Source organism: Phyllobates terribilis, unplaced genomic scaffold, assembly GCF_046119375.1.
Source record: "Phyllobates terribilis strain yellow unplaced genomic scaffold, ASM4611937v1 Scaffold_7__3_contigs__length_470593459, whole genome shotgun sequence".
NCBI lineage: Eukaryota > Metazoa > Chordata > Amphibia > Anura > Dendrobatidae > Phyllobates > Phyllobates terribilis.
The window spans coordinates 159,883,896-159,897,514 of record NW_027362767.1 but is presented as its reverse complement, the minus strand read 5'-3'; the positions used below and the strand labels follow the sequence as shown (position 1 = coordinate 159,897,514).

Genomic DNA, 13,619 nt, shown 5'->3' with positions numbered 1-13,619 from the left:
TTTAAACCGCCCAACGCTACTGATGATGGCTAAAGAACTGAAACAGATTTTTCTAATGTCACCCAAACGTGTAACTACGATCATGTACGGTTGAGCTTGTTTTATTAATACAAACGCATTTAAATAAAAGGGCATTGGGTCCTTTACTTGAACTATAATGAAATTTTGGAAAACAGACCAACTTTTAAGCATCTTTGGCTTAGTTTTCTTTGGGTTTTCCTCGACTATCTTTATAAACAAGTATAAAATAATGTAACTGTGATACCTGAATGTCACAGATTAATGTTTCCACATACAGTCACTTGACCCCATTGTAGCCCACGGTTTATCTGGTGGCGTAAATTGTTAACGGGAAGTTTCCTAGACGGTCAACTCTCAAAATGTGTGGCTCATCAGCAGTGACATTATGTGGTCCAGTTCTAAAATGCACATGTTCAGTTTTCTCCTATTATCTGTACCAAACTGTTATTGGTGGGTGCATTCAGTGGATCAGGAAGTTTGGGGTGTGGTTGGTTATCACAATGCTAAGAAAACAAACTGCATAGTGAGAAATGTAGTTATACTGAACTGCAAGCATGCCCCTATCAAGAAAATGCATACGAAGAACCAACAGGGCGTGCCACACATTTGGTGTGCTAGAAGAAAAAACCTTTGGGTTCTTGTACTTTATCTTGAAGAAATGTTCTATTCCTGTCTGATTGATTTAAACGGTTTCTTCTAGAAGGAGATTCTCACGGAAGTAATCACGTGACAGTGGTTGTATCAGTGATTGTTGTATTGGCGGTAGTAGCAGTAGTAGTAGTCGCCTTCATGCTATGGAGGAAGAAGAAGAAGAAGCTTCGCGCAAATTCCGTACGTAGAATTTTGTTTAAATTTTGCTTTATTTTTGCTATTTTTTCCAGTACTCAGAACTTACCCTGTGTCTTGTGCATACAACTATAAACCCATGCATTTTTCTTCTTTCCTCTTAACCACTGTTTATGCTAATTTACTGTATATGAAAAATAATCAGGAAAAATTTTAACCAATCTATGGAAATCCAGTGATCACCCCAAGTCACTCCAGATTTCCCCTTTATATACCCATAGTAATTATCTGATAATTGCATTCTACTTCTTGAATCCATTGAGGCACATGTACAGAATCTAAAAATGGCTTCTACATGGAGATGAGCAAAACGATACACACTACCATGGATCTGGCGTCCTCTTTGTATCAGGGCAATGTGAACTTCCATGACTGGTACTCATATGCTGGCATCATGGGATCCTTTTGAGATTCCTTGGTCCTTGTCTTATGTGATGTCATGGCATCATGGGGAACTAGTAATTGCAAGAGGCGCCTGGGATGCTGGCATTCAAGGAAATTGGTCCAGCCGAGTACCGAAGTGGACGTCAGACCAGGTAGTGCAATTTTTTTGCTCATCTCTATCTATACCCAAGGTTCAATCATCACTTGTTTCAAACTAAGCAAATTCCAAAAATTGCGATAGAATAAAATATAGAAAAATAATATTTTCTCATGTGGTCAGCTATCATATAGATTTTTTTTTAACTCTCTCCCCAGAGGAAAATTACAATGGAAGAAACAAGAAGTGACCCAGGTAGGATACATGTGATAATTGTTTAAAATTCCCTATACACAGTAAAATTGTAATAATCTGGGGGATGGCAAATACCTTGATAAAAGTATAGATCCTGCAAGCGCTAGTGCATCTCTAGAGCTTATGATCAATGCGTCAGCGTTAACGTCAGCAACATCAGAGAGAAGATTTGAAGTCTTGATTTAGGCTGCCAAAGGCCCACCAACTTTACGATGTGACTTGTGTTCTTCTTTTTAAAGTTCCATTTAGTATTTTTTTTGTTTCTGAACACTTAAAGACACATGAAACCACATTGTAATCAGCATCTGTAACTTGGCTGTAAGGCTATAAGTGGTAATCCGCGCCGTCGTAGAAAAAAAATGTTATATCAGACCTAATGTTACTTTAAAAAAAACTCTCAAAAGCTGTAACTTTTTTTTTCTCTGCCTGTTTTGTGTATGTTTTCATTCATGGAAATATGTTAAAAGTGTGTTTTATGGAATGTTTTCAATGGTTTATTCTTATTTCCCATCCAGAAGGCAATTGTGAGCTGGATAAAGAGAAACTTAACGAACACAGCTCGAGCCCTCATGGTAATCTTTTATTCTCATCAGCATTTTTTCCAAAACAGTTCCTGAAAAAAAGTCAGAGATATCTTCTTATTTCAATGGCAATAAAGAATTAGTCATCCGTTCCTTCACTCCATGATCCAATGTGTCTTCCGTGCTCTTCTGCCCAATCTGACATTACGAGGAAAATATGTATGAAGGTATATGTATGGTGTATGGTAAATATGTGGCTTGCGAAAGTATTCACCCCCTTTGCTTTTTACCTATTTTGCTGCATTACAGCCTGTGTTTAAATATTTTTGTAATCCGATTGTGTGTGATGCATCAGCACTAAATAGTCTAAGTTAGTGAAGTGAGAAAAATATATGCATAAATTAAATTTATGAGATCAAATAACTAAAAATTGGCACGAGCATGTGTATTCTCCCCCTTTTGCTATGAAGCCCCTAAAAATTTCTGGTGCAAGCAATTACCTTCATAAGTCACACCCTGAAGGAGCTGCAGAGTTCCCAAGCAGAGACTGGAGCATCTGTCCATACGACCACAATAAGCCGTACACTCCATAGAGGTGGCCTTTATGGAAGAGTGGGCAGAAAAAAGCCTTTACTTACACACAAAAATTGTAAGGTTCAATTTGAAATTGCCAAAAGACGTGGGAGATTCCACAAATGTATGGAGGAAGGTCCTGTGGTCAGATGAGACCAAAATTGAACTTTTTGGCCACCAAGTTAAATGCTATGTCTTGCACCAAACCAATACAGTTCATCAGCCCAAGAACACCATCCTCACAGTGAAACATGGTGGTGGGAGCATCATGCTGTGGGTATCTTTTTCGGTAGCAGGGAAAGGGAAAATTGTCCGAGTCGAGGGGAAGATGGATAGTGTCAAATACATGTATATTTTTGAGCAAAACCTTTTTCAGTCTGTCAGTGATTTGAGACTGGGACGGAGGTTCACCTTCCAGCAACACAATGACCCAAAGTATACTGCCAAGACAACACTCGAGTGGATTAAGAAGAAGCATGTAAATGTTTTGGAGTAGCCTAGTCAAAGCCCAGACCTAAATCCAGTTGAGAATCTGTGGTCAGACTTGAAGATTGCTGTTCACGAGAGGAAACCATCTAACTTGAAGAAGCAAGTGGCAAGATGTGGAAATCTCATATGCAACTGTCCTAGTACAAGACCAACTTGGTGTAGAATGGTTTCCTCTGCAAATGTCCTAGTACAAGACCAGCTTGGTGTAGAATAGTTACCTCTGCAACTATCCAAGTTCAAGACCAGCTTGGTGTAGAATGGTTGTCTCTGCAACTGTCCTAGTACAAAACCAGCTTAGTGTAGAATGGCTGCCTCTACAACTGTCCTAATACTAGATCAGCTTTGTGTAGAATGGTTGCCTCTGCAACTGTCCTAGTACAAGACGAGCTTGGAGTAGAATTGTTGCCTCTGCAACTGTCCTAGTACAAGACCAGCTTGGTGTAGAATAGTTTCTTCTGCACCTGTCCTAGTACAAGACCAGCTTGACATAGAATGGTTGCCTCTGCACCTGTCTTAGGGAGCAAAGCTGCCGGAGCCTCCGCTGCGGTCGCTACCTTATCTCATAGACCTGTGATCCATAATTAGGAAACATGGACGCCACTGTGATCTTACCGATACTGAAGAAGAAACTTGCCTTCCTCTCAGGCGGAAAGGACAGAAGAAGCGGCCTCATTCTGACAATCCCATTGTGCTCCGAACAGACAAATATGGATGAGCTGAGTGTCACCCTGGACTACCTGCTCAGCATCCCAAGTGACAAATGTAAAGCTCGAGGGTTTACCGTCATCGTGGATGGAAGAAAGTCACAGTGGAATGTAGTGAAGACCGTTGTCCTCATGCTCCAGAATGTAGTTCCTGCCAAAGTTTCTCTGGTTTGTGTGGTGAAGCCGGACGAATTCTGGGATAAGAAAGTAACACATTTTTGCTTTTGGAAGGAGAAAGATCGCCTTGGTTTTGAGATGATCTTGGTGTCCGGTAATAGGCTGACAAGGTACATAGAACCTTCCCAGCTCACAGAAGAATTCGGTGAAAGCCTTACTTGTGATCATATGGATTGGCTGAATAAGAGACTAGTATTCGAGAAGTTCACAAAAGAGTCGACATCGCTTCTGGATGAGCTGGCTGTTATCAACAATGGAAGTGATAAGGGAAATCAAGACCAGCTTTGTGTAGAAAGTTTGCCTCTGCAACTGTCCTAGTACAAAACCAGTTAGTGTAGAATGGTTGCCTCTACAACTGTCCTAGTACAAGACCAGCTTGGTGTAGAATAGTTTCTTCTGCACCTGTCCTAGTACAAGACCAGCTTGGTTTAGAATGGTTGCCTCTGCAACTGTCTTAGTACAAGACCAGCTTGGTTTAGAATGGTTGCCTCTGCAACTGTCTTAGTACAAGACCAGCTTTGTGTAGAATGGTTGCATCTGCAACTGTCCTAGTACAAAACCAGCTTAGTGTAGAATGGTTGCTTCTGCAACTATCCAAATACAAAACCAGCTTGGTGTAGAATGGTTGCCTCTGCAAATGTCATACTACAAGACCAATGTGACATGCAGAAGTAGTGCTGTTGCTTCCAAAGCATCCAGCAACTGTTACAAATAACACAAGCACACAAGCACAGGAGACAGGAAGTGTTGTACTTCAGAAGCATCCAGCAACTAGAGGGGTTAACACAGTCACAGGAGACACGGAGTGTTTTAGCAGAGCCCCAGAGGATTGTGAGGAACTTGTTATTGTAGTCTGGCTGAAGCTGAAGAGAAAGGTGGTGTGTTATCTGGATCTGACAGAAGGCAACTGATCAGGATTCAGATCAGGAGATAAACTAAACACAGGTCAGATAAACTCCCTGAACTAACAGTGCCGAGTATTATCGGGCAGGAAGATAAGGACTGGAAGGAATTGTGTCACAGGGATCATCTCCCTCATCAAACGCTCCCCCCCCCTCCAATTTCATGCAGGATAAAGAATGTTGTGTACTATTGTGTCCTTATGAAGGAAAAGCCTGTGGTTGTGTATGCATAGAAGTGTGCTGCTAAGAGATCTAATCTATGCTGAATTATGCTACTGAAGAGACTGTAATACTGTGACTTGTGAAGAAACTACTGTATTGTTACTGGAACCGGTTGCTCAAGAAACTCAGACTGTACTGTAATGAAGATTGTTGCTGTAATATCCCTGAATTGCACTGGCCGTGCTTCAGATAAAATTCCACTGTTAAATAGAGATGAGCGTTGTTCTACTCGACCTGTTCGCCAATCTCAAATTCGAGCTGTTTTGGGCGGTGTTCGAGCCGTTCGGCGAACACGAACAATTTGAGAAAAATTCGGCTGTTCGAGGTTATGTTCGATAACTGTTCGTGCACCAAAATCATAACTGGATTTTTTCTCAGTAATGATGAAAATTAATGTTAATACGCAGTTTGAGTGTACAGCGGGGTGGGGGGAGGGGCAGGGGATGGATCTCTGCAGGAATAATGAAGATCTCCATTTTTTTTTCTCTTTCCCGCATTTACAGTGGGGAGGTGCAATCTGTCAGCCTATCAGCAGCGCACACACGGAGCGAAGTGCTTTTTTTCACACAAGCAAGGGCATGTGTCATTGGCAGTGTATGTCACATGTCCTTGCCCTATAAGACCAAGCCATTTTCCCCGTCGCCACCATTTTCTCACTGCTGCAGCTGCGTGTTAGACGGCACCGCTGTTGCTGTGTGCGCTATACCTTGTTAATTTCAAGCCAATTTTCGCACAAATCTACAGATAGCTTGGGAGTAGGAAATAGTTGTGATTGCAGTCCTTTTAAGGACTAGGTTACAGCATTTCCTACGACTTTTATCAGGCAGGTCTGTGCTCTTAAATAGATAGATCGTGGGAGTAAAGACTAATTGTAATTGGAGTCCTTTTCAGGACTAGGTTGCATCAGTTCCTATCAGTTTTTGCCAGGCAGGTCTGTGCCAGTGCTGTGCAAGTTTTTTTCACAGCATCTGGCTGAATCTAGCAAAGCTAATCCTTTTTGGCCTATTGCAGAGTGTGTTAGTCAGTGGAGTAGCCTATCTGTGTTGCAAGATATACCACCTGTGTATAGAATACCAATTTTTTTACTGCACCTAGTGAAGTAAAATCTTTTGGGCATAGCATCATTCTATTAGTCCATCTATACTGACCTCCATCAGGTTGCAAATTGAATATAATTTTTTTCTGCATCTAGCTCTGAAAAAATATTGGGCTTCTAGCTGTGTGTGGGACTTGTTGTATTAGTCCATCTATACTGACCTCCATCAGGTTGCAAACTGAATATATTTTTTTCTGCATCTACCTCTGAAAAAATATTGGGCTTCTAGCTGTGTGTGGGACTTGTTCTATTAATCCATCTATACAGACCTCCATCAGGTTGCAAACTGAATATATTTTTTTCTGCATCTACCTCTGAAAAAATATTGGGCTTCTAGCGGTGTGTGGGACTTTTTGTATTAGTCCATCTATACTGACCTCCATCAGGTTGCAAACTGATTATATTTTTTCTGCATCTACCTCTGAAAAAATATTGGGCTTCTAGCTGTGTGTGGGACTTGTTCTATTAATCCATCTATACAGACCTCCATCAGGTTGCAAACTGAATATATTTATTTCTGCATCTACCTCTGAAAAAATATTGGGCTTCTAGCAGTGTGTGGGACTTTCTCTATTAGTCCATCTATACTGACCTCCATCAGGTTGCAAATTAAAAATAATTTTTATCTGCATCTACAGTACCTCTGAAAAAATATTTGGGCTTCTAGCTGTGTGTGGGACTTGTTCTATTAGTCCATCTATACTGACCTCCATCAGGTTGCAAATTGAATATAATTTTTATCTGCATCTACCTCTGAAAAAATATTTGGCCTTCTAGCAGTGTGTGGGACTTTCTCTATTAGTCCATCTATACTGACCTCCATCAGGTTGCAAATTAAAAATAATTTTTATCTGCATCTAGCTCTGAAAAAATATTTGGCCTTCTAGCAGTGTGTGGGACTTTCTCTATTAGTCCATCTATACTGACCTCCATCAGGTTGCAAATTAAAAATAATTTTTATCTGCATCTACCTCTGAAAAAATATTTGGGCTTCTAGCTGTGTGTGGGACTTGTTCTATTAATCCATCTATACAGACCTCCATCAGGTTGCAAACTGAATATAATTTTTTTCTGCATCTAGCTCTGAAAAAATATTTGGCCTTCTAGCAGTGTGTGGGACTTTCTCTATTAGTCCATCTATACTGACCTCCATCAGGTTGCAAATTAAAAATAATTTTTATCTGCATCTACCTCTGAAAAAATATTGGGCTTCTAGCTGTGTGTGGGACTTGTTGTATTAGTCCATCTATACTGACCTCCATCAGGTTGCAAATTAAAAATAATTTTTATCTGCATCTACAGTACCTCTGAAAAAATATTTGGGCTTCTAGCTGTGTGTGGGACTTGTTCTATTAGTCCATCTATACTGACCTCCATCAGGTTGCAAATTGAATATAATTTTTATCTGCATCTAGCTCTGAAAAAATATTTGGCCTTCTAGCAGTGTGTGGGACTTTCTCTATTAGTCCATCTATACTGACCTCCATCAGGTTGCAAACTGAATATATTTTTTTTCTGCATCTACCTCTGAAAAAATATTGGGCTTCTAGCTGTGTGTGGGACTTTCTCTATTAGTCCATCTATACTGACCTCCATCAGGTTGCAAATTAAAAATAATTTTTATCTGCATCTACCTCTGAAAAAATATTTGGGCTTCTAGCTGTGTGTGGGACTTGTTCTATTAATCCATCTATACAGACCTCCATCAGGTTGCAAACTGAATATAATTTTTTTCTGCATCTAGCTCTGAAAAAATATTTGGCCTTCTAGCAGTGTGTGGGACTTGTTCTATTAGTCCACCTATACTGACCTCCATCAGGTTGCAAATTCAAAATAATTTTTTGTCTGCATCTAGCTCTGAAAAAATATTTGGCCTTCTAGCAGTGTGTGGGACTTTCTCTATTAGTCCATCTATACTGACCTCCATCAGGTTGCAAAATGAATATATTTTTTTTCTGCATCTACCTCTGAAAAAATATTGGGCTTGTAGCTGTGTGTGGGACTTGTTCTATTAATCCATCTATACAGACCTCCATCAGGTTGCAAACTGAATAAAAAAATTTTCTGCATCTACCTCTGAAAAAATATTTGGGCTTCTAGCTGTGTGTGGGACTTGTTCTATTAGTCCATCTATACTGACCTCCATCAGGTTGCAAATTGAATATAATTTTTTTCTGCATCTAACCCAGCCAATAGTTTTGGCCTAATACCACAGTTTGGCCACTCAGCTCTGCTCGGTTCCCATCCATTGTTTTTTTGTGCAAACAACTCCAGAGTTGTGAATTAGTTAACCACCAAAATGAGTGGAAAAAGGCCTGCTGCTGGTGGAAAGGGGAATAGGCGTGTTGGGAAGGGGAAAAAAGGTTGTGTCCGTGGGGTAGGTGTTAAAGCAACAGTAACATCTGCAGAAGAAAGACCATCTTCCAGCCAAACTAAAATGTCTACTTCTTTTAGCGGACAATGTGATAAGATCCCTTTCTTACGGCCACGCCAATCGCTACAAATTCCAGATGAGGCACAAAATCAACAGGTGCTTCAACGGATATCAAGTGCTCCTTTAAGTGGGCTCTCCTCCACATCAACTTCAACATCACAAATACTCCAGTCCTCAAAGGTGTCACCCCAATCGCACTTGCTTCCTCACAGCTCCCAAATCTCCAGCTGCCCGTCTGAGTATGAGGTAGAACAGATGGTTGAGTCTGCAGAGCTGTTTACTCATACTATAGCCTGGGAATCAGAGGTCGACTCCAGCGCTTCTGTGAATCCAGACGAGGAAATGATCTGCACTGATGCCCAGAATCTTTATGAGTCGGATCCAGGACCAGACGCAGAAGGTTCTGACCATAATGTAGACCCTCATTCCCAAACTGTAACTCCTGTTGGTGGAGACAATGAGGAAGACGATGATAAGACTCAAATACCTGATTGGAGCGACAACTTTCGTTTTTTGTCAGGGCAGGAACAGGTTGGCTCTGAGGACGACGGGTGTGATAACGCACAGGGTGATGATGATGAGGTTGGAGATCCCACTTACTGTCAACCCACAGTCAGCCAAGAGATGAGGTCAGCAGAGGAGGTGGAGGAAGATGCTAGTGACGACGAGGTCAGGTTGCGCCTTCCTGGACAGAGACGTAGTACTGGAAGCACGTCAACAACTGCATCCTCAAACACAACTCTGCCTCTCACCACAAGTCGTGGTGGCTCTTCAGGTCGCATGGGTGCTAAGCCTTGCATAGCCAGGGCATTTTTTCAGATCGATAAAGATGACCCAACTCGTGTTATCTGTAACATTTGTCAGCAAAAGCTAAGTAGAGGCCAAAAAATACATAGTTTGAGTACTTCATGCATGAACAGGCACATGGACATGAAGCATAAGTTGCAGTGGGAAGCTCAGTGTGCTACAATGCGGCCTAGCCGGCCGGGCCAACCACCGTCTGCCATATCTTGTGCATCCGCGGCCTCTTCATCCTCTGTGACTGGGGGGACAGCAGTCACACCTGTTTTGGGGCGCAGACCTGCCACCTCTTTACCCGCAACAGCCAGCGTGATTGGCAGGTCATCATTTTCTTTGGAGGTGGTAACACCAGCTGGTGTTGAGCGCTGTCCGACATCGATAGCACCACCTTTGGATCAAGGCAACCTAACATGTCCGCCTGCATCTTCCTCACAGACCGGCAGTTTGCCGGGGACACCCTTATCAACCCCGTCTAAGCACAATAGCCAGCCCTCGGTCCCTCAGATGTGGACAAGTAAAAGACCATTTCCTCCTAGCCATGAGAAAGCTAAGAGGTTGAATTTCACCATCTGCAAGCTCTTGGCTACAGAAATGCTGCCTTTCCGCCTGGTGGACACAGAGGATTTTCGAGACCTTATGTCCGTCGCAGTGCCCCAGTACCAGATGCCCAGTCGGCACTGCTTCTCAAAGAAAGGTGTGCCTGCGCTCCACCAGCATGTCGCACACAACATCACCGCTTCTTTGAGAAACTCTGTGTGTGACAGGGTGCATTTCACCACAGACACTTGGACGAGTAGGCATGGACAGGGGCGTTACATGTCGCTGACTGGGCACTGGGTAACTATGGTGACAGCAGGACAAGGGGCTGCTGTCCAAGTCTTGCCGTCCCCACGAGTTGTGCGTCAATCCTCTTTATGTCAAAGTTCCTCCACTGCTTCTGCCTCCTCAACCTCCTCTTGGTCTTCCACCTGCACCCAAAGCCTGTCTGGTCATGCCACAAGCTTTCTAACTGCGCAGAAGGGATCCTGCACACCTCCTTACTATGCTGGCAGTAGGGCTCAACGTCATCAGGCGGTTTTTACATTGAAATGTCTGGGAAATGTGAGTCACACAGCTGAGGAGTTGTGGTCAGCTCTGGAGAACCAATTTCATGAATGGTTGTCTCCACTGGACCTGAAACCAGGGAAGGCCGTGTGCGACAATGCTGCAAACCTGGGTGCGGCCCTTCGCCGGGGCAATGTCACACACGTGCCTTGTATGGCTCACTTGTTGAACCTGGTTGTCCAGCAATTTTTAGCCCACTATCCCAGACTAGATGGCCTTCTGCAGAGGGCACGGTCGCTGTGTGCTCACTTCCGCCGTTCGCATCCTGCAGCTCAGCGACTTACATCTCTACAGAAGTCGTTGGGCCTGCCACTTCACCGGCTAAAATGCGATGTGCCTACCCGGTGGAATTCAACTCTGCACATGTTGCAGCGACTGTGGCAGCACCGACAAGCCCTGGTGCAATACGTTCTGACGTATAGCCTGGGCCAACGAGATCCAGAGGTGGGGCAAATCACGCTGGAGGAGTGGTCTCAGATCAGGGACCTATGCACCCTTCTGCACAGTTTTGAAATGGCGACGAAGATGTTTAGTGCTGACGATGCCATTATCAGCATGACTATTCCGGTGATTTACATGCTGGAGCACATGTTAAACAGAATTCGGAGTCAGGTGGTGGCACAAGAGGAGGTGGAGGAAGTAGAGGAGGAGGAGTTGTATGCGGAAGGGCTAACATCTGCAAGGTCCAGACGGTCGGCAGCACCAAGGCGGCAGGCATGTGAGGGTGGGGGAGATGGTTTTACCAGGGCGCATGGTAGCAGCCAAACTAGTGAAGAAGGTGCAGGAGCCCAGGAAGAAGTGGAGGACGAACTGATGGAAGACTCATCAGATGAGGGAGACCTTGATCACATTTCTGTTGTGCGAGGTTGGGGGGAGAGGACAGAGGAAGGAAGCATGATTGTTACCTCGCCACCAACACAACAGGGACTTGGTGCTCCTGGATGCGCAACACACATGAGTGCCTTCTTGCTGCACTACCTGCAACATGACCCTCGAATTGTGAGAATTAGAAATAATCCTGACTACTGGGTTGCCACACTGTTAGATCCCCGGTACAAAAGTAAATTTGCAGAAATTATTCCTGCCATAGAAAGGGATGCACGCATGCAGGAGTATCAGCAGAGACTGTTGCAGAATCTTACATGTGCTTTTCCACAAAATACCAGTGGTGCACGTAGTGAATCTCACAGTTCCAACTTGCCAACCGTGGGACCGTCAAGTGTTCAGCACTCAAACCGTAACAGAACCACAGTATCTGCTGGTAACATCAATTTTGCGGAATCATTTCACCACTTTTATAGCCCATCCTTTGCAAGGCCACAGGAGACAAGAAGTCTGACACATAGTCAACGCCTAGAGACGATGGTACAGGAGTATCTCCAAGTAAACATTGAAGCCATGACTGTGTCACTGGATCCTTGCTCTTTTTGGGCTTCCAATCTGGATAAATGGCCGGAGCTAGCCACTTACGCCTTGGAGATCTTGTCATGCCCCGCAGCCAGCGTTCTGTCTGAACGTGTGTTCAGCGCTGCTGGTGGTGTGCTGACAGATAAGCGCACGCGGCTCTCCACTGATAATGTAGACAGACTCACGTTCATAAAGATGAACAAATCATGGATCCGAAACGACTTTTCTACCCCTGTGTCATCCTGGGGAGAGTAAAAGCTTGATGATTGGTTAAAATCACCCTACCAACCGTTTTAAGCTTTCAAATTACTAATCATGTTTATCTGTATCTTGGCTGGAAAATAATTTGGGCTTTGTAGCAGTGTGCAGCACTGATTCTATTAGGCCATCTATAATAAGCTCCACCAGATTTAAAATTACTAATCATGTTTATCTGTATCTTGACTGGAAAATAATTTGGGCTTTGTAGCAGTGTGCAGCACTGATCCTATTAGGCCATCTATACTAAAGCTTCACCAGATTTAAAATTAATAATAATTTTTAGCTGCATCTAGCCCGGAAAATAATTTTGGGGCTCCGAGATGCGCAAGACACATAAGTGCCTTCTTGCTGCACTACCTGCAGCATGACCCTCATATTGTCAGAATTCGAAGTAATCATGACTACTGGGTTGCCACACTCTTAGATCCCACAAACTTTTCGATCAACCTTTTCATTTTAATAAAGACCAAAAAAATGGTCATTTTTGAAATTATAAGCATTAGCAGGTTGTTAGAAACTGAAATCAAACAGTTTTCAACTCAAAACTTTATTCTAGGTGATGTTACATTTTCACATAGGACCCCTTGTTCGAAAGGAGCTTCTGAACTCTCTCGTCCATTGAATTTGTCAGATTTTGGATGGTTTCTGCTTCAATTGTTTTGCATGAGGAGAGAATACCCTCCCAGAGCTGTTGCTTAGATGTGAACTGCCTCCCGCCATCATAGACACTCCTTTTAATGATGCTCCAAAGGTTCTGAATGGGGTAGAGGTCAGGGGAGCATGGGGGTCACACCATAAGTTTGTCCCCTTTTATGCCCATATCAGCCAGAGATGCATATGTTTTATGTGCAGCATGAGATGGTGCATTATCATGCAAAAAAATGATCTTGCTGTGAAATACACGGTTCTTCTTCTTGAACCATGGCAGAAAGTGCTGTTTGAGAAAATCCACATACATTATGGAGTTCATCTTTAGCGCCTTCAGGGATCCTAAAGGGGCCGACAATCTCTCTCCCCATGATTCCAGCCCAAAACATTACTCCACCTCCTCCTTGTTGGCGCTGTAGCCGTGTTTGCGTGGGGTGTCCATCAACCAGCCATCCTCCACTCCATCCATCTGGACCATCGAGCGCTGCACGGCACTCATCCGTGAACAAAACAGTTTTGAAATCAGTCTTCATGTAATGTTTGGCCCACTGGAGCCGTTTCTGCTTGTGTGAAGTGGATAGAGGAGGTCGACAGGATGGAGTATGCACAGCTGCAAACCTCTGAAGGACCCTGCATCTTGTTGTTCGGGGGACGTTGGAGGCACCAGCAGCTTCAAA

At 43.4% G+C, this 13,619-nt stretch overlaps 1 protein-coding gene across 3 annotated transcripts in view; it reads left to right on the top strand.

The window, feature by feature from the left end:
• The window catches only part of LOC141154081 (uncharacterized), a 167,832-nt gene that overhangs the window by 145,817 nt on the left and 8,396 nt on the right, over window positions 1–13,619 (top strand). For 2 of the 3 annotated variants that reach the window (XM_073639515.1, XM_073639517.1), the window contains 3 exons: window positions 722–852; window positions 1,567–1,603; window positions 2,119–2,175. In XM_073639515.1, coding sequence (XP_073495616.1) covers window positions 722–852; window positions 1,567–1,603; window positions 2,119–2,175 — 225 coding nt within the window. The remainder of the gene's footprint in view (window positions 1–721; window positions 853–1,566; window positions 1,604–2,118; window positions 2,176–13,619) is intronic. The other variant, XM_073639516.1, reaches the window with a different exon arrangement.